The sequence below is a fragment of the Acomys minous genome (assembly GCF_964271855.1).
Source record: "Acomys minous genome assembly, chromosome: 14".
Classification (NCBI taxonomy): domain Eukaryota; kingdom Metazoa; phylum Chordata; class Mammalia; order Rodentia; family Muridae; genus Acomys; species Acomys minous.
This window is the reverse complement of record NC_140496.1, coordinates 65,778,475-65,804,220: the sequence shown is the minus strand read 5'-3', so window position 1 is coordinate 65,804,220 and position 25,746 is coordinate 65,778,475. Positions and strand designations below refer to the sequence as shown.

General features: G+C 44.5%; 1 protein-coding gene across 2 annotated transcripts in view; it reads left to right on the top strand.

Annotated features, from left to right (window-relative positions):
* Window positions 1-3,497: 3,497 nt before the first annotated feature.
* The window catches only part of GPSM2 (G protein signaling modulator 2), a 47,216-nt gene continuing 24,967 nt past the window's right edge, over window positions 3,498-25,746 (top strand). The window contains exons 1-2 of one of the 2 annotated variants that reach the window (XM_084757247.1): window positions 3,666-3,805; window positions 15,172-15,477. In XM_084757247.1, the coding sequence (XP_084613373.1) occupies window positions 15,422-15,477 (56 nt within the window). In that variant the 5' untranslated portion in view covers window positions 3,666-3,805; window positions 15,172-15,421. Of the gene's footprint in view, window positions 3,806-15,171; window positions 15,478-25,746 lie in introns of both variants that reach the window. The other variant, XM_084757246.1, reaches the window with a different exon arrangement.

Genomic DNA, 25,746 nt, shown 5'->3' with positions numbered 1-25,746 from the left:
AGCTGAAGGGCCCTCGAAGACTGGTCCTGTCCTGTGCTTTTTCTCTTGGGTTGTTACCTTTATTAATATTAGGTCACTTCATTCCCTATTAGTTCTATAAATACTAAGTGTTAATCCTTTGTCAGTCACATATGCCTCTCCTCCTCACTTCTTTATGAATTGGTAAGAGACAGTAAAGAGAGATGTCAAAAGCATAGCCTCCAGGCAGATTGCTCTGCCATTTACCAGAGCCAAGTGGATACACTTCAGTGCTACTTAGCTTTCTGTCACTGTGGTAGACTACCTGAGATAACCAACTTAATAAAGGACAGGAAAAGTGCTGCCACTAAAAGCATGCACCACTGTGCCTGGCCATTTTAATTTTAATTTTTTTTTTACAGTGTTGGGAATTGACATATGCCAAGAAAGTAGTATGCCACTGAACTATATTCCCAGCGCTCTCTCTCTCTCTCTCTCTCTCTCTCTCTCTCTCTCTCTCTCTCTCTCTCTCTCGATTTGTAAACCAGGCTGGCCTCAAACTCACAGTGATCCTCCTGCCTCTGCCTCCTGAGTGCTGAGATTAAAAGCATGAGCCACCACGCCTGGCCCAGCTTTCATTTTTGAATTAAGCTCTTTAAAGATAATTTTATGAGTGTTTTTCCTGAATGTATGTGCACCACATGCCTGGTGCCCAAGGAAGTGAGAAGAAGGCATCAGATGCTCTGGAACTGGAGTTATGAGTGGTTGTAACGTCACCATGTGGTGCTGAGCCACTCATTCTGAACAGCCCCATCATCTTGGAGTTTGACTGGACGTGTGTTGGGGCATCTCATTCTATTTTTCACATTTCACTTTTATTTGAAAATGCTTCTTGAGTTGTGCCTTGTGGCTCACTTTTCATCTCTTAGTTTTCAAACCTGTGCACTGAACTTAAATTTTCAGTTGCTTCCCTTTTATACTAGAAGTTTCATTATTGTTGCTGTTTTTTTTTTTAATCTTCCTGTTCTTGGTTTTGTTTTCAGTCCTTGATTCATGCATATATATATATACATAGACATAGACACATACATACATATTTATGTTTTTCGAGACAGGGTTTCTGTGTGTAGCCTTGGCTGTCCTGGACTCGCTTTGTAGACCAGGCTGGCCTTGAACTCACAGAGATCTGCCTGTCTCTGCCTCCCAGGGTGCTGGGATTAGCAGTGTGAGCCACTGTACCCACTAAAGTCTGTGTGGGCTGGATTCTGCTGCCTGTTTGTCCTCTTCAGGTCCTTGCATAAGCTAGCATGTTTTCTTGTTTAAATTCTGATTTGATTATGTGTTCCCATTTCCTGGAACTTTTTCTGTATACTTTTTTGGGGATCTGGTTAAATTTGGCTTCTCTAAAGGTAATTTGCTTTCCCTAGCTAGTTGGAAATAGCACTAAACCAAAATCAGGTTAGAGCAAAATTGCTTCAGTTTTTTTTTTTCTTTAAATACCATCTTTAATTTAAAACCAAGAGGTAGGGAGGACTGAAGACATGGCTTAGCTCTTCTAGAGGACCAAGTTTGGTTCCTAGCACCCACACCAGGTGGCTTACAACTGCTTGTGATTCCAGCTCCAGGGGATTTACTGTCTTCTTTTGGTCCCACATGAGACACATTCACACAATACATACATATACAAAAATGAAAATCAACTTTTCCAAAAAGTAAAAGTAAAATGCATTCTCATAGGATACAGTTTTCCATATACACACACAAATATATGTATGTATAGTTTTTGTAGTCCTTGATTCATTATGTTTTTATGCTTTAATTCTTTAACTATATTGAACATTCTTGTTTTATGATCTATGTCACTTCAGTTTCAAACCTGTGAGATATATATATATATATATATATATATATATATATATATATATATATATATATAACTCTAAACTGCACTTATTAAAAAGTATATATATATGTTATATATATATATTATATATATATTCTTTTTTTTTTTAAGGTAGGGTCTCACTATGCAGCCCTGGCTGTTCTGGAACTTACTATGTAGACGAGGATGGCCTCCACCACACAGAGACCCACCTGCCTGTGCCTCCCATGATCTGAGATTAAAGGTGTGTGAGACAATACCCAGATCTTGTTACTTTTTTTGGTTTTTTGACCATTAAATGTTTTGAGTAGAAGAATGGCACAGTCTGATGTATGGTTGCTTTTGGAAAGATAACTTAGAAGATAACTCAACCGACTGATGAGGAAGATGAACATAACTAATACTAGAGATAGAAAGTCAAATCTATGGGAGAAGAGATGCAGGAAAGAAATGCAGGAAAGATTCACTTTGGCTGCGTCGAATTTAACATTTGTCCATTGTGGTTTACTGTATCAATACCGACAAAGAATTTACGAGTATGGAAGAATTATAATACCTACCTCTGAAATAGTACAACCAGGCAATTCAGTTGTTCATAAGAACCTCGTATTAAGGGTGCTTCCTGAAAAGAACAATACAGGTGCCATTTATTGAGCAGCTTCGATGTGTCAGCAGCTGGGTTAACCATTTCATAAACTTTACTTCCTGAAGCATCATCACAGACCTGTGTTTTACAGGCGAGGAAGCTAAGGCTACAGAGGACGCCGCCGAACTTCTTCAAGGTCAGTCGGTCAGAAGAGGCGGAGCTGAAACTCAAATCCAGGCCTAGCTGCTGCCAGCACTATCTCCAACTTTCCATGACACACACATAAGGAGAAATGTTCCTTGGAACAGTGGTCATAGCCATCAGCAGAGAGATACTGAAACCAGAATTTCTCTAGCACGTGCCCAACCCTGCAAAACATTAAAATTTCATCCCAGTGGAGAAATAAACAGTAGCTATCTATAATGTGACTAACGTCATCATCTTCACACCAGAGAGGCTAGTTTTAAATGGTTTATGAAGAACAAACTACAACCTATTCTTTGGTGTGAACTTGAACATGAAGACACGAAGAGAACGCGAATGTGGCTGCTGGAGCTGATGAAACTCGTCACTGTTTTTCCTTGGGAACCAGCGATCCAGCAGTCAAAAGGAGTTTGCTTTTCCAACAGCTGGAAACGCCAGAATTGTGACACAGCCTCAAGAACTGAGGCTCCTTGTTCAGACTTTCACACGGGACCCTCTGTTCCTTTTCACACAGGCCTCTTTCTTTCTCACATCTGCCTCTTGGAAGACTTTCCCAGGGCGGGACTGAGCCTGCAGGGAAAAGAGGCACTGGGTTTGGGGCTGCCGCGTTCAAAGTCTGAACTAGACCCGGCTTGAACTCTGATGTTTATTGTTCCACTTTTCGGCGTCTGAGGGAGAAATTCGGGGACAATAAGCTTCTAGTTGGTGGCGGACGAGCCCCTCCGAGACTAAGAGGACTAAACCCTACAGCCTGGGAGGCAAGCTCGCAAGTCTTAAGAAGGAGGGAGCCCCGGCTCACCTAGCCCCGCCCCCCACCCGCCTCGCCCCGCCTCCGCCGTCGCCATTGGCTGGTCCAAAAGACGCGGGGCGTTGTCAGTTTGAATGGGAGAGCCCTGGAGCGAGGCGCAGGCGCAGAGGAGCACAGCCGCTGAGGGATCCTTGCTGGCGGTGGGACTGTCTGAGAGGCCAGGGGGGTGGGAGTCCGAAGCTCTGGCCCACGTGACCTGCCGGGGGCGGGCGGCGGGGGCGCGCGCCGGCCTCCCACGGTGCCCCTGCTTGGCTCGGCGTCGCCGCGGGGACCCGCCTGGGGCGAGCGCCTTGGTCCTGGGGCTGCGGCCGGAGGTGCTCATCCCTGCAGCGGCGCCGCGTTCCCCGGAGCTGTCGGCTGGAGGGAGGTGAGCGGAGCCTGAGGGGGCGACGCAGAGGGGCCGGGAGGGGGGCGGAGGTCCCGGGCCACGTAGGCTGGACGGGCACGGGTGACGGCCGGACCTCAGGGCTCCGCGGGGGGCTTGGCACCGGCTCGCGCGCTCGGTTGTCGTCCTCTGAAGTGCAGGGAGACTGGGGATCTGGGTTCTGCAGATCTTGAAAACGTTTGCTAGGATGCAGCGACTTCACGCGTTTCCCGAGCGTAACAGACAGTAGGTGCAAAGTCTTATCCCTTGTGGAATCGAATCCGAGGCACGCCGCCGGCCCCCCGGTCTCTAAGCCAAACAGTTTTGTGAGCTCACCTATAAACTCGTGAGCTTTTGGAGCCCAGAGTTGTCCGGTTTCTACTGGCAGGTGAAGTTGATACATTGTTGCAAACAGTTTTAAAGCAAGTGTAGAAGGTGAAGACCTTAACCCCGAAACTTGTAAGCGTACCTTAAGATGAAAAGTGGAAGACTTAATTTCCTTGTATTTTAGTGGTAAACAATTAGGTAATTGTAACTAGTATCACTTGAACTGTTGGAACGAGTAATGATGGAAAATTTTATTTGCCTTAATGCATAATTTAACCGCACCGTAGAATTAGAAGAGCTAAGTTCTTGGCTTTCCTGTCGGTGGCGTGTATTTACAGGAGTGCTGTGTGGGTTGTGTGAATTTTCAGAAACTGAATTTTCAGGCTACCTCTTTGGAAGGTTAAACTGAAGATTTTCCTCCTTGCTAGTGCCCACCGTGATTGCCTCTGATATAAAGAGCACGTTTGTCTGGGGTTTCTACATGCAAGAGCGCGGACTCACTATCCAGAAGTACAAAAGCGAAGATCGCTGTCGTTTGACGGGAGGGGGGAGGGGGAAGAGGGGGAGCGGGAAGGCGCGACTCAGGGGTGCCAGGCCAGTTGCAGGCATTCTTAGGTTCCTCTTGCAAACTGTTTCTAACTTAAAATTCAAGGGTTAGACTGGTTATGAACTCAGACTGGGGGGTATTGTGGAAGCATGTCCCCCTGAAAAGTAGTTTACCTGAATTTTCAGTAAGTCAAACATGCAATATTACAAGTATGTTTTAATGCAAATCTAAGATTGAATACTAGGCTAATTGCAAAAAGTATTGGAATATAGTAGTTTTGTAAACGTGGCTCCCACACCTCACCGCCTCTATACTTGGGTTTGAACCCTGAGCCATGTGAACACTGAGCAAGAGTTCTGTCACCGAGGTACATCCCAGCTCATTTATTTGAGACCGAGTGTTGTTAAGTTTCCAGGGTTGGTGAACCCTGGAACTTGGAGTCCTCCTGTCTTAGCCTCCCCAGTAGCTGGGATTACAGAGGTGCAGAAACTACACCTGGTATAAAATGGCTAGCTTTCTTTTTTTCCCCCCTTTTAAAAAACTGTTGGTTTGAGACAGGGTCTCGGATAGCCCAGTTTGGCCTTGAACTCCTTGATCCTCCTGCCTCCTCCTTCCCAGAGCTGATTACAGGTATGCACTGGCCACGCTTAGGGTCAGATCCACAGCAGCTCGTGTACTAAGCAAAAACTGAGCGCCAGCCTTTACCTTATCCACAAAATAGTCCAAGATTTACCTAAAAACACCAGCTGTGGGCATTTTTTTTAAAGATTGTGTCATTAATAAGTAACTAGTGAGATTGCCCAACCTCAGAGCAGCAGCTGTAATGAATTTAAATCCCCACATAGCTCAGAATCCCATTGTGGTCTGCTGTTCTACTTAAAACCACCTATATGGTCAGTGTTTTGTGTTCAGTGTGAAGGAATAGTTCTGCCCTTCTATGGCCTTGCCTTTTCTTGTCTTCTAAATCAAATAACACTTCCCATATCTTTTAACCTTTCTAAAAACATAAGGATAAAATTTCCTTAATTTTCACATGAATATAGATAGATACAGTTTTCACCGTCAAACAGGAATGTGCTAAAACTCTTGTTTTGAGCTATTACAAAATTCATTACGTTTTGCAGAGCTGAGGGCTGCACCTCACATGCTTCCACCCAACTGAGCTGCACCCCCCCCCCCCAGCATTAGTGAATTCTTTGCTGCCTTGTAGTTTTTGTCGTCTTTTTAGGCAAGAAATCAAAGGAAGATTCTTGGGCATCTGTCAGGCACAGAATAATGTCCTTGGTGTTCTGAGGTGACCAGAGGAAGCTTCTTACTCAGTTTTGAGGTTTTGCAGTGTTTTTCACCTTTGTCTCCTCATCTTGCGCTATGTGATACTGCCAGTTTCTCTTGCTAACATGCAATTTTGCTATTTCTTTATTGGAAAAGGAAAAAAAAAAAGGTTCCTATAAGGTTCCCATTGCAGAAATACACTGTCAAAACTCTGCCTGAGCCAGACAGTGCAAGCCTCACAGTCCAGTACTGTTCTACCTTCTCAGAAGTCTCTCTCACTCCTCTTTTGGAGACAGGGTCTCTCTGGGTTAGCCTTGGCTGTCCTGGACTCCCTTTGTAGACCAGGCTGGTCTCTCTCACTCCTAACCCGCGTGCTTTCCCTGCGCACTCTGCACACCCCACCTCTTTGCTTTTGCCTGAGTCGCTTCCCTTAAATAGAATGCCTTGCCGTGTTTGCCTAATAAGTTCCACCATCCCTCAGAGTGCCTGCAGTACAAATGTCCTTGCTTCCACGGAAGGTTGGGTTTTTTTCCTTTTAAATTAGAATTCTCATAAAATTAAGCTGAGTAGAAACAGTCCCTTCCATAGAAGGTGATTCATAACCTTTTTATTTTTACTTTTTTTATTTTTTTGGTTTTTCAAGACAGGGTTTCTCTGTGTAGCCTTGCCTGTCCTGGACTCACTTTGTAGACCAGGCTGGCCTCAAACTCACAGCAATCCGCCTGCCTCTGCCTCCTGAGTGCTGGGATTAAAGGTGTGCGCCACCGCCTGGCTTTGATTCATAACTTTTTAAATATATAAGATCATGATACATGATATATATACACACACACATGTATATATACATATATACTGTATATATTTTCCTATAACAAATTCTAAACTCAAATTTTTAGAGCTCTTTTGTTGGATATAATGTTTTGCATTTAGGATTCATTTTTGTTTTAAAATATGTTTAAAGTTGATGTTGTCCTTTTAGGAGAACTGATCTAGTGCTGTTTACTGAGGAAGAACCAGTTATATTCAGTTCTACTATTCATTTTTTAAATTGTCATGTACGTGTATTGACAGATTAAAATTTGTGATTGACCAACATTGGTACAGTAGTAGCCTGTCTTACTTACCCACAAGACCTCCAGTCTTGACACCTTGAGTAGCACCTAACCAGTCTTTTCTTGTATGAACATACCTACGATAATTAATTTATAAATTAAGTTAGGTAAGAAATTAACAACTGCTAATAATAAAAATAGAGCAGTTGTAGCAATATACTATAATGAAATTGCCATTATTAAGTAAAATAAGAGTTACTTGAATGAGGACTTGTGACATCTACTGACCAGGGTCATTACTGGCAAATGACTAATAGGGCAGGTAACATACACAGCGTGGATGCACAGGACACAGAGGGATGACTCGCACTCTGGGTAGAACTGGGGAATTTCATGACACTAAAAAATGGCTCATAAGTAAAATCCTGTGATGTATTTGCTTTTTGGAATTTAGCCTCTAATAGTTTTTGCCTACCGTTGACTGTAGGTATTGACACTGAAAAGGGAAGTCACAGATGAGAGAATTACTGTGACAATAAATGTCTGTGGGTCATGTTTGCAAGTGGCTTGGTAACTAGTTTTTCTCAGAGTTGTGTACTTCCCATTGTTGGCTGGTAATTGCTCCTCTCTTTCTTTTAATAGTAGTCATGGGACTATGTTACATTTATTTCTTTGAACTCTTAATTATATGTTTGTCAGATAATTTATGTAGTAGTCTCTAAAAAGGTAAAATTTGAATCCATCTTTACTAACTAAAAGACTACATACAGATAGGAAAAGGTAATAAATATATATATTTTACTTTTTAGAAACTGAGCATAGTTTGTGCTTTTAGTATTTTTAACTTTTGCTGTGATCTCTTGTTTTGTTTTTGTTTGTCTTGACGGGACTAGTCCTTTAGAAAGTACTGAATATATCATGTTTAATTAAAGTTTAGAATGTCTTTTTTAAAAAGTTACTGAACTTTGTGCTGGTGCCATGTAAATAACCTACGGGGACCAAGCTTCACGCAGCAAGGTGCCTTTCCCTGCCCAAGCCCACTCGCATTCTCATGAATAAATAAGGATATTCCTTTAATAAATGGCCTCTTCCCATTCTTTTAAAAAAATTACCACATCTTCTCTAGCTGAGTTTTACATCGGTATATCCTATTTAAGAATTAAGCATAATTAGCTAGAGATCATTTTTACTCAAGCCATTACAAGGCATTGAAAGTGCTGGGCACAGTGGCACACGCCTCTAATCCCAATACTTAGGAGGCAGAGGTAGGGGGATCTCTGTGAGTTGGAGGCCAGCCTTATCTACATAGCAAATTCCAGGACAACCAGAGCTACATAGAGAGACCCTGTCTCAACAAAACAAAACAAAAAACGACTCCTTGAAAGCTTGTTAATTGTACTAATGGAGTTAAAAGATTTGTTATTTGAAATAGTTTTGCAGAAAAGAAAATTTTAAATTCTAGAGCTTAGTATGATGAGCAATAAAACCAACTAACTGGGGAAAGTATTAGTTTTACTGTCATGAACATATTTAATGTAAAGTCTTTTTCTTTTATTTGACCGTGTTTAGCAGTCTTTGACTCCACAGTCAGTGCTAGCAATGGAACACAGTTCATCATGAATGCTTGCCAGGTGCTCTTCTGATTTAACATCCTTAACCCTAACATACTTGTGATTTTAAATGTCAGTCACGTTGGAAACAAATCCTGGTGACACATGCTTGTTATCCAGTCATGTGGGAGTAGGAGGTTAGAGGATCAGAGTTAGTTCTTCCCGGGCTACAGAGCTGACGCAGGGCTAGCCTGAGTGACACAGAGTCCTGTCAAACCCCCCTCCCCCAACAAATAAAACCCCCTAAAAACCAACCAACCCAAAACCAGAGTTGTGCCAATGTGTGTCTATGATCCACGCTGGCGGGCAGAGACATGGAGGGTCCTTGGGCTTGCCAGCAAACCAGCCTTGCTGAATTGGCAAGATTCAGCGTGAGAGCCTGTCTCAAAAATTAAGATGAAGAGCAATCGAGGAAGAAATCCGTCATGGCTTCTGGGCTCTACACATGCATGTGAGAGTACACGCTTCCTCATTCATTTGCACACACACACATCCATGTACCATCTGCACATAGAAATAGACACAGATCTTTGGGGCAGGATTTTTAATTAAGTAACTACTGTGCCAGAGAAGACCATGACCAGGACCGGCATTGTTGCTAAAACTAGCCTTCCTTTGACACTGAAGATTGTAAGCGTATAAGCCAGTTAATAAAACAGCTGCACTTAGGTATGGTGGAGCATGTATCTCGAGTTACTCATCAGCTCACAGTGTTCTGCATAGTTTACATTGTTGGCTTACAGAGTATGCTCAGGGAGAATCAGGACTTTTGTGTGTTGCCTTGATTTTTTTTTTTAATCCTGGTGGAATTTCTTTTTAATTTTGCTACTGACTTTATAAAGATTTAGATTCCAAAATGAAGAAAATGACTGAGTTTTTTTTTTTTTTAAAGACTGAGTTCTTTAATATATTTTAGCTTAAAGACGTGTGGAAATTTAGACTGTTGAGATGGCTTAAAGGTAACAGCCCTTGAATTTGGTCCCTGGACACCAAGGTGGAAGGAGCTCTTGCTCTTCCTCTCTCTTTCCCTCCCTTCCTCCCCCTTATAATAATGATAAAGACAAGATACAAATCCAGGAGTTTCTGTCACTCAGCTTGTTCTTCCCAGACCTTCAGATGCTACATTTTTAGTTATCATTGGTAAATATGGTACTTTGTGCTGTACATGTTGAACACATTTAAATGGTCCAGTGTTTTCCTTCCACATTATAGTTTGTAATCCAGTTTGCCAGTCGCCATGGGCGCTATTTCACCAGTCTTGGAAGTCCTGTCAGCTCAGTTCACACTCGGCCTTCCCGCCTTGATTGCCTGGGTGGGCACTGTTTTCATTTTCGTCTCGGGTTTGACCATCTCATTTCAGGCACTGGTTTCTCACATTAGTACCGTGTTTCAGCGTCAAAGTGAGCATCACCTTTTGTTGACTTGAGCACTGAGCACAATGAACTGGAAGCCATGTTACCTTTAGGGCTGTGTACCTGCCTTTGTCTTTCCTGGCAAACACGGCCTCTTAGGTTCCCCTTTCTCCACGTTCTTCTCTTTTGTTTTGTGCTATGTTTTTTCTTTCATCAGAGAATTTAGGATTTGTTATTAATCGTGTGTGTGTGTGTGTGTCTACCAGTGCCCACAGAGGCTAGAGGTGTCAGATCTTCTGGAGCCAAGAGTGATAAGTCTAAGACCCCTGATGTGCATGCTGAGAATCAGGCTCGGATCATCTGGAAGAATAGTACAGACTCATGAGTGCTGAGCCATTTCTCTAGTCCTTGGGTAGCTGTTGGGGTGTGTGTGTTTATATCTATCTGTCTGTCTGTATCTTCCCATGCACTCTGCCCTACTGAGTCATCGTGTGTGTGTGTGTGTGTGTGTGTGTGTGTGTGTGTTTGTGCGCGCGCGCGTGTGTATTTTCCCATGCACTCTGCCCTACTGAGTCATCATCACCCAGCCTCGACTTCCTTAAGTAAGAACAGTTAACTGTTCTCTTCATTTTGCAGGTATTAGTCTTGCTACTTGCCAACTTGTTTCTGCTTATCTTTCAAATAGAGTTTGAGGAGAGATAAGACTTTGTGGAGGAGCTGAGGATGTAGCTCAGTGGTAGAGCGCTTGCTTAGCATGCCTGAGGCTGCGCGCTCAGTCCTTAGCACCAAGGTGTGGTGGAATTAGAACCAGGTTCATGTTTACTTACATGCACATCATTTGACATAAAATAACCAGTTTCACCCAGGCTAGAGCTTATTCTAGAAGAGGCTGTTTTGGCACTCTGCTTTATTTCTTCCATAGTTACCACGATACACATGTGTTACTACAGCCTGTACTCTGAATTCTGATGTAGCAGGACCTTGTTTTGAGTTTGTTCTGGATTATTCCTACTTACTCCTGTGTTCATTGATAGAAGTCTGCTGTGTTTGACATGAAATATTACAACTAAAGGGATTTGACAAATTTGAATGTTATTCCTTAGAGGAAATTAATAAGATGTAAAAGATTAAAGATGACCTGACTCGGAGGTAAGAAAAGTAAGTGATCTGATGGGGGTTGCCAATATGTATAGACTTTTTTTTTAAAAGATCAGCTTTATGTGCATGTGTGCATGTATGTGCACTGCAGGCCTGCCTGGTGCCCGCAGAATCAGAAGAGGGCACTGGGCGCCTTGGAACTGGAGTTACGGATAGTCGTGAGCCGTGAGAACGGAACGGAACTCACATCCTCTCCAAGAGCAGCAAGTGCTGGTTTGCTCAGTGAGTAGTTCTCAGATGTTGAGGCCTTTTATCCCAGCGCCCAGAGGCAGAGGCAGGCAGATCGCTGTGAGTTCGAGGCCAGCCTGGTCTACAGAGGGAGTTCCAGGACAGCCAAGGCTACACAGAGAGACCCTGTCTTGAAAAAAAGCAGATGCAGGAGCACTTGTGTAGCAGGTGGAGCACCAGAGTTGAAAGAGAAGAGAGAAGAAAATGCTACCCAGTTGTTAACAGAGAGTGTAATGCAGTGTGGGGGGGATAAACTCGAATACTACAACCATATTAACAGTTTACTTATGAGTTGTTTGTGGTGGGGTGTAGGCTTCGACCTTTTCAAAACCTACTTTATTTGAGCTTCTTTAATGCTTATATCTCCCTTCCAACCCACCACCCTAGATAGGAAAGAAAAGAAGTTAATGGGAACAGAAGTAGACCTTTTTGGACTCTGTTTCTGGGAGCTATTCCCCTGGCGTAGCAGGCAGGATTTCAGCAGACCAGCAATTAAACCAGAGTTGCTGTTGGAACCGGGAGCCCCGAAGCGTTCTCTGGAGTGGCCTCTCTAGGAGCGTCTCCAAGGAAGTGGAGCGATGAGCAGCCAAACAATACCAAGACCTCAAAGCCCCGCCCCTTGTTCTGGGCTCATATATAATTTCCTCTCAGAGTCTGTACTAAGATGTGTTTCAGCTGGAAAAAACCAAGCGCCCCCCCCCCCACGAGGTGGTTCATCTTCTAGTGGATAAACATCACCTGATCTCTCACAGTCTTCCCCATCCCACACTTGGGAGCAAAACAAAAACATGTTTACATCCACTACAGTGGGGCATACCCTTAATTCCAGGACTTTGGAGTTGAAGGCAGGAGGATCAGGAGTTTCTTGATGAGGTAGGGAGTCAAGGCTAACCTGGGCTATATGAGACCCTAGATTAAAACAAAACACAACACAAATCAGTTAACTGGTTATTCAATCAATTGATGTGGTTTTATGTGCAGTTTTTTATAAAGTAAGGTATACACTTGCTAATCTGTTAAATGTGTAAACAGCTTACACTTTTACAAGTATGAAGTTTATTATTATTATTATTATTATTATTATTATTATTATTATTATTTTGATACAGGGTTTCTCTGTATAGCCCTGGCTGTCCTGAACTCGCTTTGTGGACCAGGCTGGTCTCGAACTCAGAGATCGACCTGCCTCTGCCTCCCTAAATGCTGGGATTAAAGGCATGTGCCACCACACCGGGCTTTGAAGTTAACAGTTTTTAGTTATTAGTAAAAGTTGGGAATTTCATTATCTCATAGATGACAAGATATTTAAATACAACTCAAGTTTAAATTAGATCCAAATACCTTTCCTTGCACCTCATTTTATGCCAGGCTAACCCTCACGGTGAATGATGGACAACCATCTTGGTTGCCCTTTTAGCTGGTCGTGTAATCTAGATGTACTACAGAGCCACTGTTCTGAGCATCTACACTAATTCCCTTCTGTCCTGTTTTTAAATGGGAGAAAGATACACAATGGAGTTGCTGGGGGGGGCAGGGGGAGGGTGGAGCAGGAGGAAGAGAGTTACTCATTAATAGCTGTAACTTCTTTTCATCCTTAAGTTATTGCTTCCTCTGTGGGGCGAGAGAAGCACTAGGAGGAATAATAGTGTGTGTTCCTTACATCCACGCGGTTGTTTGTGTGAACCTCGTTTCCTCTAGGAAGCGTGGCAGTCTCCCCAGGCTGACCTCCTCACTGCTCTGCCGCTCTAAGGGCTTTCACTGCAGAGCAAGGCTTGCTCATTACTTACAGTCTGGCTGTGCTGTAGCCGTGACACTTACAGGGTGTTATATGGAAGAAGAATTGGGCTTTGTTGCCGACAGCAGCTTGAAGAAAAGCCTGGGCAAACGGTAGAAACGAAGAGACCGCTTAAAGTGGGAGACAGCCTTGCATAGACCCAACAAGTGCAGCTGTTCACCGTTTGCAAATGCAGTAAAACGCTGGGCAGTCGCTTGTTTACAGCGCCGGAATCCTGGGGCTCTGTGGTTAGGTTACATCTTTACTTCTTTTTAGTTCTCCTCTCATGCGCTGGTTTCTGGTGTGTCTGGACACGGACCATCTCTGCCAGCTGTGTTGGGACTTGTGCTGCTTGCGTCTGCTGACTGGAGCCTTTAAGTCTGAGGATTGCTCTGCCTTTGTTCCTTAAGGTTATGTCTGCTCCTTCCTTGGTGCTCCCGTTACACCCGAGAGCCTCCCATTTCTTTCCTTCTTGCACTCGACTGCTCTGTAGGAGATTTTTCTTCTATTCATTGGCTTATTTTTCTATGTCGCCTCTGCTGCCTGTCAGTACATCAGATTATTAGTAACAATCTTTGCGGAAGTTCATTTATAATAGTAAAAAGTAGGAATAAATTTTTTTTTTTTTTTAACCATCCAGCCAGGTTTGACGGCACACACCTGTAGTCCCAGCGTTCTGGGAGGCAGAGGCAGGCGGATCTCTGTGAGTTTGAGGCCAGCCTGGTCTACAAAGTGAGTCCAGGACAGCCAAGGCTACACAGAGAAAGTCTATCTCAAAAAACAAAACTAAACTTAAAAAAAAAATTTTTTTTTCCAATCCAAATGCCCATCAACAGCTGGTTGAAAAATACACTTCCTATATAATGGAGTATGCTGGGAGGGGAGAATATGCAAATTACAGCTGTGGGCAACAGTGACTTAAGTGAATCTTATTTTTTTTTTTGCTTTTCCAGACAGGGTTTCTCTGTGTAGCCTTGACCGTCCTGGACTCGCTTTGTAGATCAGGCTGGCCTCGAACTCACAGCGATCCGTCTGCCTCTGCCTCCTGAGTGCTGGGACTACAGGTGTGTGCCACCACGTCCGGCTTTAAGTGACTCTTGAAACATGGTGTTGAACAAAACTGTAGAGAGCAAGATGATGTGTTGCTCAGGGCTGTGCACACACTTGTGGTAAAGTTAAGCAAGAGCATGGCGAACAGTCCATTCAGAGGCCGTCTGACAGAAGGCAGTGGAGAGGCTGGGTGTCCAGGAGAGTCTCAGGACAGTGGGCGCACAGATCGTCTTATCAGTTGTGTTAAGTAAATATCTTGTTGTCTGATTCTTTCTCATTTATACTTATTTCCCATTGTACATATTGTACCTGGTCAATGTTAAAGCAACTATTTTAAAGAACTTAAATAGAATATACTTGCAAATGAACGCAACTATAATTTAACTACCAAGTGGTGTCCCTTTTGAAAGAGTAGATTTGCAGAGTGTAGTTGACTTATTTAGACAGTTGTTGTCTCTTACTTGATTTTTTTTTTTTTTAGGGAGGGGCGGCGGTTCAAAACAGAGTTTCTCTGTGTAGCACTGGCTGTCTTAGACTCGATCTGTAGACCAGCCTGGCCTCAATTCACAGAGCTCCACCTGCCTCTGCCTCCCTGAGTGCTGGGGTCACAGGTGTGCACTACCACGCCTGGCTTTCACTTGATTTGTTAATAGCAGTTTTTAAAAGCTCAAGGTATCACGATTCTATTTTAAGGCCTTAGTCTGATGCGTGGCTTTTCCCATGATTCCCTTTATAGTAATAATTACATAAGATGATTATACTTCCAGCCAGCGCTAAGTTTAAGTGCACTTCTCCAGCAAACCTCTTAGAATCACCTCTCTGCTTCCAATCTCCGTGGTGGCAGTCCAGACAGACAGACACAGCGTGGTGACTTCCTGGCCAAGTCGATGGCAGCAGCGGCTGCGATACCATGGTGGTGTAATCGTGTACAGCTTGTAACGTTAGGTTGACCTTTGAAAACAGGACTTCCAGCAAAGCATCTTGTATTCCTTTTTACAGAAATGTTGCTGAAGTGCTGCTGAAGGGGCCACAGATGCAAGGATTTGGGACAGACACACTTGAACCTTTAAGCTGTCTGACATTGACCTCCTTTCATTATTAATAAGAAGCAGCAGGAGCTTAGGACGTGTTAACACCAGCTCATTCATGTACTAACCGGACAGTGTTCTGCAAACTCCTCTGCGCTGTCAAGGACGGGACTGGCACACTGACAGGAAGCTCGCATTCCCTCAGCCTATGATATGCCTGGATGGAGGGAGACTTGCTAACCCTGAGGGAGGACCATTCTTTCCATGTTCGCTACAGGTAAGACTGATGCTCTCTCAGCGTGTAGCTGCTCCTCTGCTTCGATGTCTGTTTGATTCTTGTCCGTTTCTTTTTTTTTTTTTTTTTTTTTGTCTCAAAATTCTCAAAAGTATACCGACTGCATTTAGTCTGTTCTGCAAGCAGAGTCTGGTGGTGGTGGTGGTCGTAAGTTTTGTGTGCTCTCTGTGGGAAAATGGCAGTAGAGACTCGTTAGGTACTGTCATTTATTAATACTCTCTGGGAGGACTTGTGAGTAGCTGCTTTATGCTTTGTAACGTGTGCATTGGAGATGCAAAAAAGGAATATTTTTAAAAAACGTTTGTGGGTACTAGGTGGACGAGCTGCTGTGAGAGTTTCTAACTTAGGGTCTTTTCTGGTCAGCCTTTCAAAACAGATGAGTTAAATAAGGTGGGAATGCGAGGACAGATCCGCAGCCAGCTTAATATTTAGTAATAAGATACTAACGGCATTTCTGATAGAATAGGGGCACAGCAAGCATATCTCTGTTGATAGTTGGCATTGATTCTGGAAGTTCTTGTCAAACCATGAAATAATTATTTAGTAAGATGATTCTATAACAGTAGATTCGTTTTCAGAATGTATTAATGAACCAGACACCAAGGTTCATCAGTGTCCTCTCTGTTTTCTCGCCTGCTGGGGCTTGAACCCATGGCCTTGTGTATGGTGGGCAAGTGCTCTACCACTGAGTTTAGTCTTGGCACTCAAAATCTCCTGCGTTTGTTACTAAACTGTCCATGTCTTAACATGTGTTTAAAAGGAGATTTATATGGTTCGTGTCAGGGCGTGGTGCCAAGAAAGGTTTTATGAAGTAAGGGCAGTCTCATTGTCTGTGTGTGTGTGTCTGTGTGTGTGTGTGTGTGTGTGTGTGTGTGTGTTGCATGCATGTGAAGGCCAGAGGACAGCTTCACTCCTCAGGTGCCGTCTATCATTTTTTAAAAGGCAGGTCTTTGCTAGGACTGGGGCTCAGCAGCAGGCGTTGTGGTAGCAGGCCTGGGACCGGCCTGTCTCAGTCTCCCAGCACTGGGATTGCAAGAGCATGGCACACACTGGGTGTTTTAATGTGGGTCCTGGGCTCTAACTTTTTTCCTTTAAAAACTACATTGCATTTATTTAGTTCATGGTGTTTAGGGAGTCAGAGACAGTTTGTGTGAGTTGGTTCTCTCCTTCCACAGTGTGGATTCTGGGGGTGAAACTCAGGTGTAAAAGGAACTTTCATTTGCCTCTTTGAATTGTTGTCTGGGAGGCTTACTGCCTGTCTGCCGACCTAGGCCTCGTCCTGGAAGCTTCTGGCTTCCATACAATCTAACCTAAGCCTAGAACATTTTCAGCCACTGAGACTTACTGCTTAATAAGCTCATCCTTTCTGAGCTCTGGGCTGGCTGGTTCAACTTGGCTGTTCTTGCTCAAACTCCTCTCCCGGCTGACTTACCCAATCTGGCTTCTCTCTCTGCCCCAGAATTGCTCTTTTTGGCCTCAAACTAACTTCACCAATCTGCTCTAATCTTCTGGCTCCTTCTCATTCTCTGGCTTTTTTCATCTTCACCTGAGTTCTCTCTCTGTAACCTGTCTCTCTTACTGTCCTGGTAAACTGCCTTCCCCTCTGTCAGCATTGCCCCGTAAGTAGCTTCCTTTTCCTCTCTGTTCTCATGCATTCTGTTCTGTCAGATCTTTCTCTGATTTGTCATTTTTTCTGCCACTCAATTAGATATTACTTTCAAATATAGGTGCTTCCTTCTACAAACGAACTTTACCTTCATTTGGGATTAAAGGCATGTATCACCACGCCTGGACCTCAGCTTTTCTTTACCTGAAACTTCCTCTGTACCAGGCCAGCCTTGAACTCAGATCTACTTGCCTCTGTCTCCTGGATTAAAGGCGTATTTGTATTCCAGCTGGACCACGCAGACCTAGAAGGATGTGCTCTCTTGCCAGAGCAGCCATGTTCTGAATGAAAACTCAGGCCACAGGCTAGATAAGCACCATTACTCACTGGGCCATCTTACCCGCCTAGAACTCATGCCCTTATGCAAGCACTTTATTTCCCTATTTCCCCAGCCCAGTAAGAACATTTTTACTAAACATTTAAAAAATCTCAGGCTGGCAAGATTGTTCAGTAGAAAAGGCACTTGCAGCATAAGCTGATGAGCTGAGTTTAGTTTTCTGGCATACACATACGTGGAGGAAGGAAAGAACTGACTTCCAAAAGTTGGCCTCTCTGGCATGCTGTGGTACACCCATACATGTGCATGTGTGCATGCATAGAACATGGTAAGCAAATGTCTGAGGTATGCGGCTCCTACCTGTAGTCTCAGCCCTTGGGACTGAAGTAGGAGTACTGCTGTGAGTTCAAGGCCAGCCTGAGTGATACGGGGCTCTAGTCTAGGCTACAGAGTAAGACCTTGGGGATGGGGGATGGGGCGGGGGAGGCGGACTGGAGGGCGGAGGGGTGGGCTGGAAAGACGGCTCAGAGGTTAAGAGCTCAAGTGTCTTGAGTTCAGTTTCCAGCAGCCACATATTGGCTCACAACCATTTATAATGAGATCTGGTGTTCTCTTGTAGCATGCAGGAGTACATGCAGGCAAAAACACTACATACGTAATAAACAAATCTCTTAAAAAATTTTTTTTGGAGACAGGGCTTCTCTATGTAACAGCTCAGTACTCCTGGAACTCGCTCTGAAGATCAGGCTGGCCTTGAACTCACAGAGATCCACCTGCCTCTGCCACCCAAGTGCTGGGATTAAAGGCATGTGCTACCATCACCCAGCAAAAATATTTTTAAAGAGAGGACAACGGAAGACAGTCTTGGACAGGCATTTAATATGCAGTACTCTCATGTTAACCCTAGGCTACTGTATCTCTCCACATCAGAACGTTTACTTCCCTTCCCTTCCCTTCTCTGTTCTGCTCTGCGGGAAGTGTTGCTAGCTTCATCTGCCATCTGCAACTTTCCCACTCTCCCCTGGTTCAGGGTCCCAGCATCTTCCCTCTTCCCTCCCAGCATTACCCACTCTTACCTTCCTGGAATCACCTTCAGTTTGCCACCGGGGCTCAGTGAAAACAGAGCTGCCTGAGCAGCCCTGCGTGGCCCCTAGACGCCTGGATCAGCTAAGCTGAACACAGAGTGAGATGCTCCACCTCTGCCTTTGTGCAGGGCCGTACCTTGCCTTCTGTGTTTTCAGTCTCGCACTTGGAGCTCTGAGCAGCGCTCTGTTCTGTGTCTCAGTGCTTTTGCTTAGGCTGTGCATGGTGAATGAATCCCCTGCTTGCTTTAGCTAATTCTATTGAATGTCTAAGATCCAGCCTAGAAACCTCAGATAGAAACCTTTTCTAAGCTCCTTAGTTTGCTCACATGGTGACCTGTGTGTGTTTCTGGGTCAGCACAAACTATAGTTAGGGCGAATGAATGGCTGTCCTTGTTGTCCTCCTCCTCTTCCTCCTCCTCTGTTTTGTTTTGTTTTCTGAGACAGGGTTTCTCTGTCAGGATAGCCTTGGCTGTCCTGGACTCACTTTGTAGACCAGGCTGGCCTTGAACTCACAGAGACCTGCCTGCCTCTGCCTCCCGAGAGCTGGGATTAAGCCTCCACACTGGCTTGTTTTTCCTTCTTTAGCTCTCCATTATTTCTTTGGTCATTAGTACCTCAGGGCAGCCAGGTTACTTAGCACTTGTTTGGGGTACATGCCTGCTCAACTTTGTTGGACGTTACCTCAGATGAAGGATCACTGTGAAGTGTGGTACGCCCTCCGATACAGTCTATGAACTGCAGATAAGTTGCAAAGGATTGACCCCCTCCCTGTAGGAAGATGTTTCTGTTCTTTTCCCATGATGTCAGACCTGGTTGCACATTGCTATAGGGCTTCACCAATGAAATACTTGTAACTATCTATAGTAAAAATATACCGAACACATCCCCGGCTTCATCAGTGATTTGTAGAGTGTTGTTGTGTCCAGTTTCCGGGGATGATGCAATGCTTTGCGTTAGGTGTGGCCTAGTGTACGTTCCTCTGCTGCTGTAAGTACTTAGCATGCCCTGTTTTATCCATTTGGCCCCTTCATTGTAGAATTCCATTGTAGAATTCTAGAGGTCAGTGACTACAGTTTTAGAGTATTTCCCTTGATAATTAAGGAAGCCCCCTCCCTGGAAACATCAGAATACTTTAGGAAATTTTACAACTGTTTAGGAACATGTATGTTGATAATAAAATGAACACATTTCTAAACTTTAAGAAAGTATGAGTGACTTTAGAGAATTTTAGGTGTGATGACATAATTTTACACACAAAAGCAATCTCTCTCTGTCTCTTTCTTTGTGTGTGTCTGTCTCTCTCTCTCTCTGTCTCTCTCTCTCTCTCTCTCTCTCTCTCTCTCTCTCTCTCTCTCTCTCTCACTTGACAGGGTCTTATGTGCCTAGGTTAGTCTCAAACTCCTGAGCTCAAGTAACCTTTCCTCTTTCTGGAATTAAAATGATGATATTAAAAATACTTTTAGTGATATTAAAAATAATTTTAGCAATATATCTATTTTTAGTAAAACTATACACATTCTAGAATTTACTTAAAGATAATCTGGGGTTGGAGTTATCTTAGGAGTAGAGATGAAACATTGATTGTATTGGTAATTGTTAAGTTGAAAGATGGATATGTTAAAATGTCGGGCACAGTGGCACACGCCCAGCAGCACTCCTAGAGGCAGAGGCAGGTGGATCTCTGAATTCTAGGTTAGCCTGGGGGAGGGGGACAGACAGAAATGGTTATGTTATATGCATAACGTTAACTTCTTTGTTTTGTATTTCTTTGGGGCCTGTCCTTGTTTGTCCTTGTCACATAAATAATAAACATTTCAATACTTTGTAAAACTAAGATAACTGCACTCAAGTAAAAGGAGTAAACTATAAGCTGGAGAGATGGCTCAGCCATTAAGAACACTTTCTGCTTTTTGCAGAGTACCCAAATTTGGTTCTTGGCACCAATGTTAGACTCACAGCCATCTGTAAGTCCATCAAACTCCAGGGGATCTGATAATCCTTCTGGTGTCTGAGGGAGGGCACCCCCACACATGGCATACATTCATAACGCGCGCGCGCGCACACACACACACACACACACACACACACACACACAGATAGAGACAGGAGTAAGAATAAAAACAAATATTCCTAAAAGGAAAGTAATAGGACTGGGGAGATGTCTCAGTGTAAGAATGTTTGCTGCCTAGGCAAGAGGGCCTGAGTTCAGACCCCAGGACTCACATGAAGGCCAGGTGTGGCCATGTGTGTAACCACACTGTGAGGGGTGGGGTAGAGACACCTAGATTCCTGGAGCTTACTGGCCATTACTTACAGTATTTCAGGACACACAATGTCCTCCATTGACCTCTGAACACACAAACCTGTACATACACTAAACATACAGATAAATAAAATGAAAATATTATAGAAGATAATGTGGGGGCTGGCAGAGGCGACTCAATTGCCAAGTGCTTGTCCTGCCTTCCGTGGACCTGAGTTTAATCCCTAGAACCCACATGTAAACAACAACAATTGAAACCCCAAACAAGCAGGAGCCAGGCTCAGTGGCACTGTGCTGTAGAGGCAGAATCACTCAGATTCTGGAGCTCACCAACAGCCAGTGCAGCCCACTCAGTAAGTTCCGGGCCGGTTATAGGCCTGTCTCAAAAGGAAGGTGGTGAATGGCTCCTGGGGTGCAGCGTGGAGATGGCTTATAGGAGCTGGGACTGGTGGTGGAGAAGGTTCCTGCCCAGGCAGAGTGCACTGGGAGGCGGAGCCAGGCTTGTGAAAGGAGGTAGGGAGCAGCACCCCCGTTTCCGATCCTAGGTCCTGACTCCCACGATCTATCAGGAGAAACCTTGCCATCCTTTTGAGGAGCCGGATTTGAACATAATCAATATTGTTAGATATTTGCAAACGCAGCATCAAGATTTGTATGTTGTTTTTGCGTTGACTGAGGAGGTAATGAAGATGCTAAATGTGGAAATGAGAAAAAGTAGCTGAGGAGTCAAAATAACACAGGCTTGTACAAAGGAGGAATTGCACCTGACGTGTTTGATGCATTTGTACTAATTACTTTTCTGAATATTGTCACAAAATGGCTGACCAGTCCATCAGGGTAGGGAAGGCATGGCGGCAGTGGTTGCCTTCCATCCATACTCAGGAAGTGGAGAGCAGTGACTCTGGCATTCAGTTACATCATCTTTTTCATTCAGTCCAGGATCCCAACTGCCACACCCCATTTAGGGTGAGTCCACCCCAGTTAATACAGAACTCCTTCACAGATAGCTTCAGAAGCTCCCTCCTGGCTGGGCCTGTCAGGCTGACAGCTGATAGGAACCATCACAGGTGGTGGTTCTCCTTCCAGTTATTGAAAGTAACTGGATTATACAGCTAGACAGGTCACCAAGAAAGACTGGAGAAGCAGTTGTAAGACTGAGACCTCTAGAGAGATCTCTAGTCTATTCCCGGAGTCCCCACTAAGAGATGGAGTCCATTATCGATGCACATGCATAGGAATAGGAATTTATTGAGCCATCGTGATGGGGTCTGTCCAGCTCTTTCAAGCTGCAGACCCCGAGAAGCAGAGGCACGGGCCTTTTATAGGTTTCAGACAAAGAAATGAGTTTTACAGTATGTGATTGGTTGGCATTTGGGCAGAAAAGCTGCAAGCAGGGAGTTACAAGTCTTGGCATTTGGTGCTGGGATAATGGGTGGAGGGGCAAGCTGACCTATGGAAAAGATTGGTTGAAGCAGTCACAGGGGGCGTTTAGGAACTTTTTTAGTTGGGGAGGGGTAATGGAAATTTTAAACACAGCTGGTTGTCCTTCAGTCCAGCTGGACCCTGAGCACAGACTGCGACCTTGAGTCAAGTTGGACTCTTCAAGGTTTTTCCTGTCCCTGCCACATACACACAGTGATCTGATATCTGTCTGTCCTTGGTGCAAGCTGGACCCCTTAGAAATGTACATGCTTTGGCCTTAATGGGGGTCTTGAAGGGAGGACTGAGTAGGTTGACTTTTACATTTTCCCAGACTTTGGCCTTAATGGGGGTCCTTAAGGGGGCTGGTTCTTTCACAGTGTGGGAGAGGTGTTGTCCTGATCTGTTTCCACATCTGAGTGTGTTTTGTTTCCAGCCGCACTGGTAAACAGCTGAAGTAGTTGTCCCCTCATGACAGAGAGGATAGCAAATTACTTTCTCGGTCATTGTTTAATGCTCTTCTGAAAAATGTGTACGATTAACTTGTACTTTACAATTACAAATATTTGACTGGAGTTGGGGATTTTGTCAAAACATTAACTTGTTCCCTCATAATATATAATAGAGTCATAATATGTCTCTGCATTAACAGTGTCCTGGAGAGTTTCAAGTTTTATTTGAGACATTAGTTACTGTAATAACTTGGGTTTTCTCATGGTCTCAGAGGCCAGTGAGGCCAGCAGAGTTCCAGTTGACTGCTGTGGTTTCTAGTGACAGTTACATACAATGTCTCTTTAAAGTGTGTGACCTGGGCTGGGGGTGTCTCAGTAGGTAAAGTGGGTTACAAGCATGAAGGCCTGAGTTCAGCTCTCCAGCACCCATGTAGCAGCTGGGTGTGAGAGCATGCCTCTCACCTCAGCACTGGGGACGCAGAGGCAGGTGAGTCACTCACTGGCCAGCCAGTGGAGCTGAATGGATGAACTCTAAGTCTCGGGGCAGACTGTCTTGAAAGTAAGGTGGAGAGACACCTGACTGCAGTCCCTGGCCTCCTGACTGTACACACAGGTAACTAAGCCCACACATGCGTGCACACAAGTGTGTAACCTTTTACTTTGTTGTTGTTGTTTTTTTCAATACATCCTGACCCCAGTCTCCCCTCCCTCCACTCCTCCGCTCCCCCAGATCCACTGCTCCTCTTTTCCCTCTCAGAAAAGAGCAGGCCTCCCTGGGATGTCAGCTGAACCCAACATAACAAGATACAGTGAAACTAGGAACAACAAACCCTCATATAAAGGCTGGGCGAGGCAACCTAGCAGAAGGAAAAGGGCCCCAAGAGGAGGTGACAGAGTCACAGACACCCCAACTCCCACTGTTAGGAGTGCCACAGTAGACTCAAGCTACACAGCCATAACATGTGTGCAGAGGACCTAGCGCAGACCTGCGGGCTCCATGATTGCCGCTTCCGTCCTGGTGAGCCCCTGGGAGCCCTCTTTAGTTGGTTCTGTGGGCCTAGCTCTGGCTCCTACAATCCTCCTCCTCTTCTGCGGGTTCCCAGGGCTCCCATGGGAGGGGCCCAATGCAGAAAACTTCAATTTGGGCTCTCTCTGCCTGACGTCAGGCTTCAGGCATATGGCCCGTCAGCTGCTGGGGAAGCTCTCTGATGACGATGGGCTAGCCACCGTGTTCTCTCAAAATGTGTAACTCTTATGATATCATTTTGTCTAAGATAGATTTTGTTTTGTATCATGTCATTGGGTTTGATGATAAGTTATGTAAATAAATGTACAAATCCCATATATTTGTACTGGTGATGTGTCTTTATATGGATGTTTACTTTATATGATAGTTGCTTTTATATGGATGTAGGCAAACACATAGGTCTTGTTTGCAAATGCCTTCCATATGAATAATTGTGTACATATATGTAGACATACATGCTTCTGTTGTCCTCTCAAAATGTATCCCTCTGCTAATCAGTAGGTATTCACTGGTTTCAGTATTTAGACAAACACAACAGTTCAGACACCTCATCTAGCAACCTTCATGTAAAGGGAAATTTTCTCTTTATTTATTTGAAATGCACACATCAAGAAATGTAAATAGGGAGGCTAGAAAGAAGGGTCAGTGATTAAGAGTGCCTCCTGCTTTTTCAGAGGTCCTGAGTTCAATGCCCAGCAAACACAACCATCAATAATGTGGTCTGATGCCCTCTTCTGGCCTGCAGGTGTACCTGCAGGCAGAGCACTGTATACATAATAATAAATACATCTTTAAAAGAAAAAAGAAAATGCAAATAGCTGTTTGAGGTGGTGCATACTTGTGATCCTGGTACTCTGGAGACTGAGGCAGGAGAATCTCCAGTCCGAGGCCAGCCTGGGCTACAGAGTGAGGCTGAGTCAAGACAGAAAAAGAAATGAGGGGAAATACACAAGTATAGGCCAGGCGTAGTAGCGCAAGCCTTTAATCCTGGCACTTGTGTGGCAGGTGGATCTCTGTGAGATTGAGGCTAGCGTAGTCTACAAAGAGAGTCCAGGACTGCCAAGGCTACACAGAGAAACCCTGTCTTGGGAAAAAAAAACAAACAAACAAAAAACCAAACCAACAACAACAAACCTACAAATATAACTAAACACCTGCACAAGACTGGGCCTATCAACATTCCATCATGAGTTGGGGAGGACTCCTGAGGCCCCCATCTTTTCTAGAAGAGCTGTAGGCGGTTAACAGTTGCTAGGAGATGGGAGTGGGGTGGGGGGAGGGTCATATTCCCAGGGCTGTAGCTACTGGTAAGTTGCCCAGTGCAGGTAAATGACCCCTCCTCATGCTCACTCAAGGAATCCTAACTAGATTCAGTAAGGCACCAATACCTCCCATACCCACAAGCTAGAAGGACTACTTGTTGACAGGAAGAAAGGCTGGGCAGTGCAGGGAGGGGGTAAGAGAGGATCACACGTGTCATATACCTGTGTGGAACTGTGAAAGCATAAGTAAATGTAAAACTACAGCTGGTTACGTTTCTGACTAGACTGCTTTCACCCTCCCATGTGCTCAGTTCTTCTTCCCTCCTGTGTCTGCTTGGTTCCCTCTGAGGTTGTAGCGGTGTCAGAGCCTTGACTGTATCGGCTGGATTGCCTCCATGAGTTCATACGCCATAGAACAAGCGGTAGACATCAGCTGGGTCTTTAGAGTTACTAAGGAAACGATGCCAGAGTGTAAAGTTGAAAATTACCCGTTATAGATGGCTGCGAAGAGCTGCCTGTTTGAAGTCAAGTCTGCTTTGACGCTTTGCAGTTGGCTCTGTTGATCTCAGCCCTGACCTTCTCTAGTTCCATCACATCTATTTTCTACTTTTACAAACCATCTTAATGTATGGCTCTAAGGACAGCCTGGCGTGTCATTGTTCCCAGGAAAACGATATATCTCCTTTGACAGAGTTTCTCACTGCCCTAAAGGTCGCCACCTAGGCTAGACTGTCTGGCCAGCAAGTCTGTGGACCCCTTGCCTCTCCAAAGCCGAGGCGACAAGCGTGTACCACATGTGC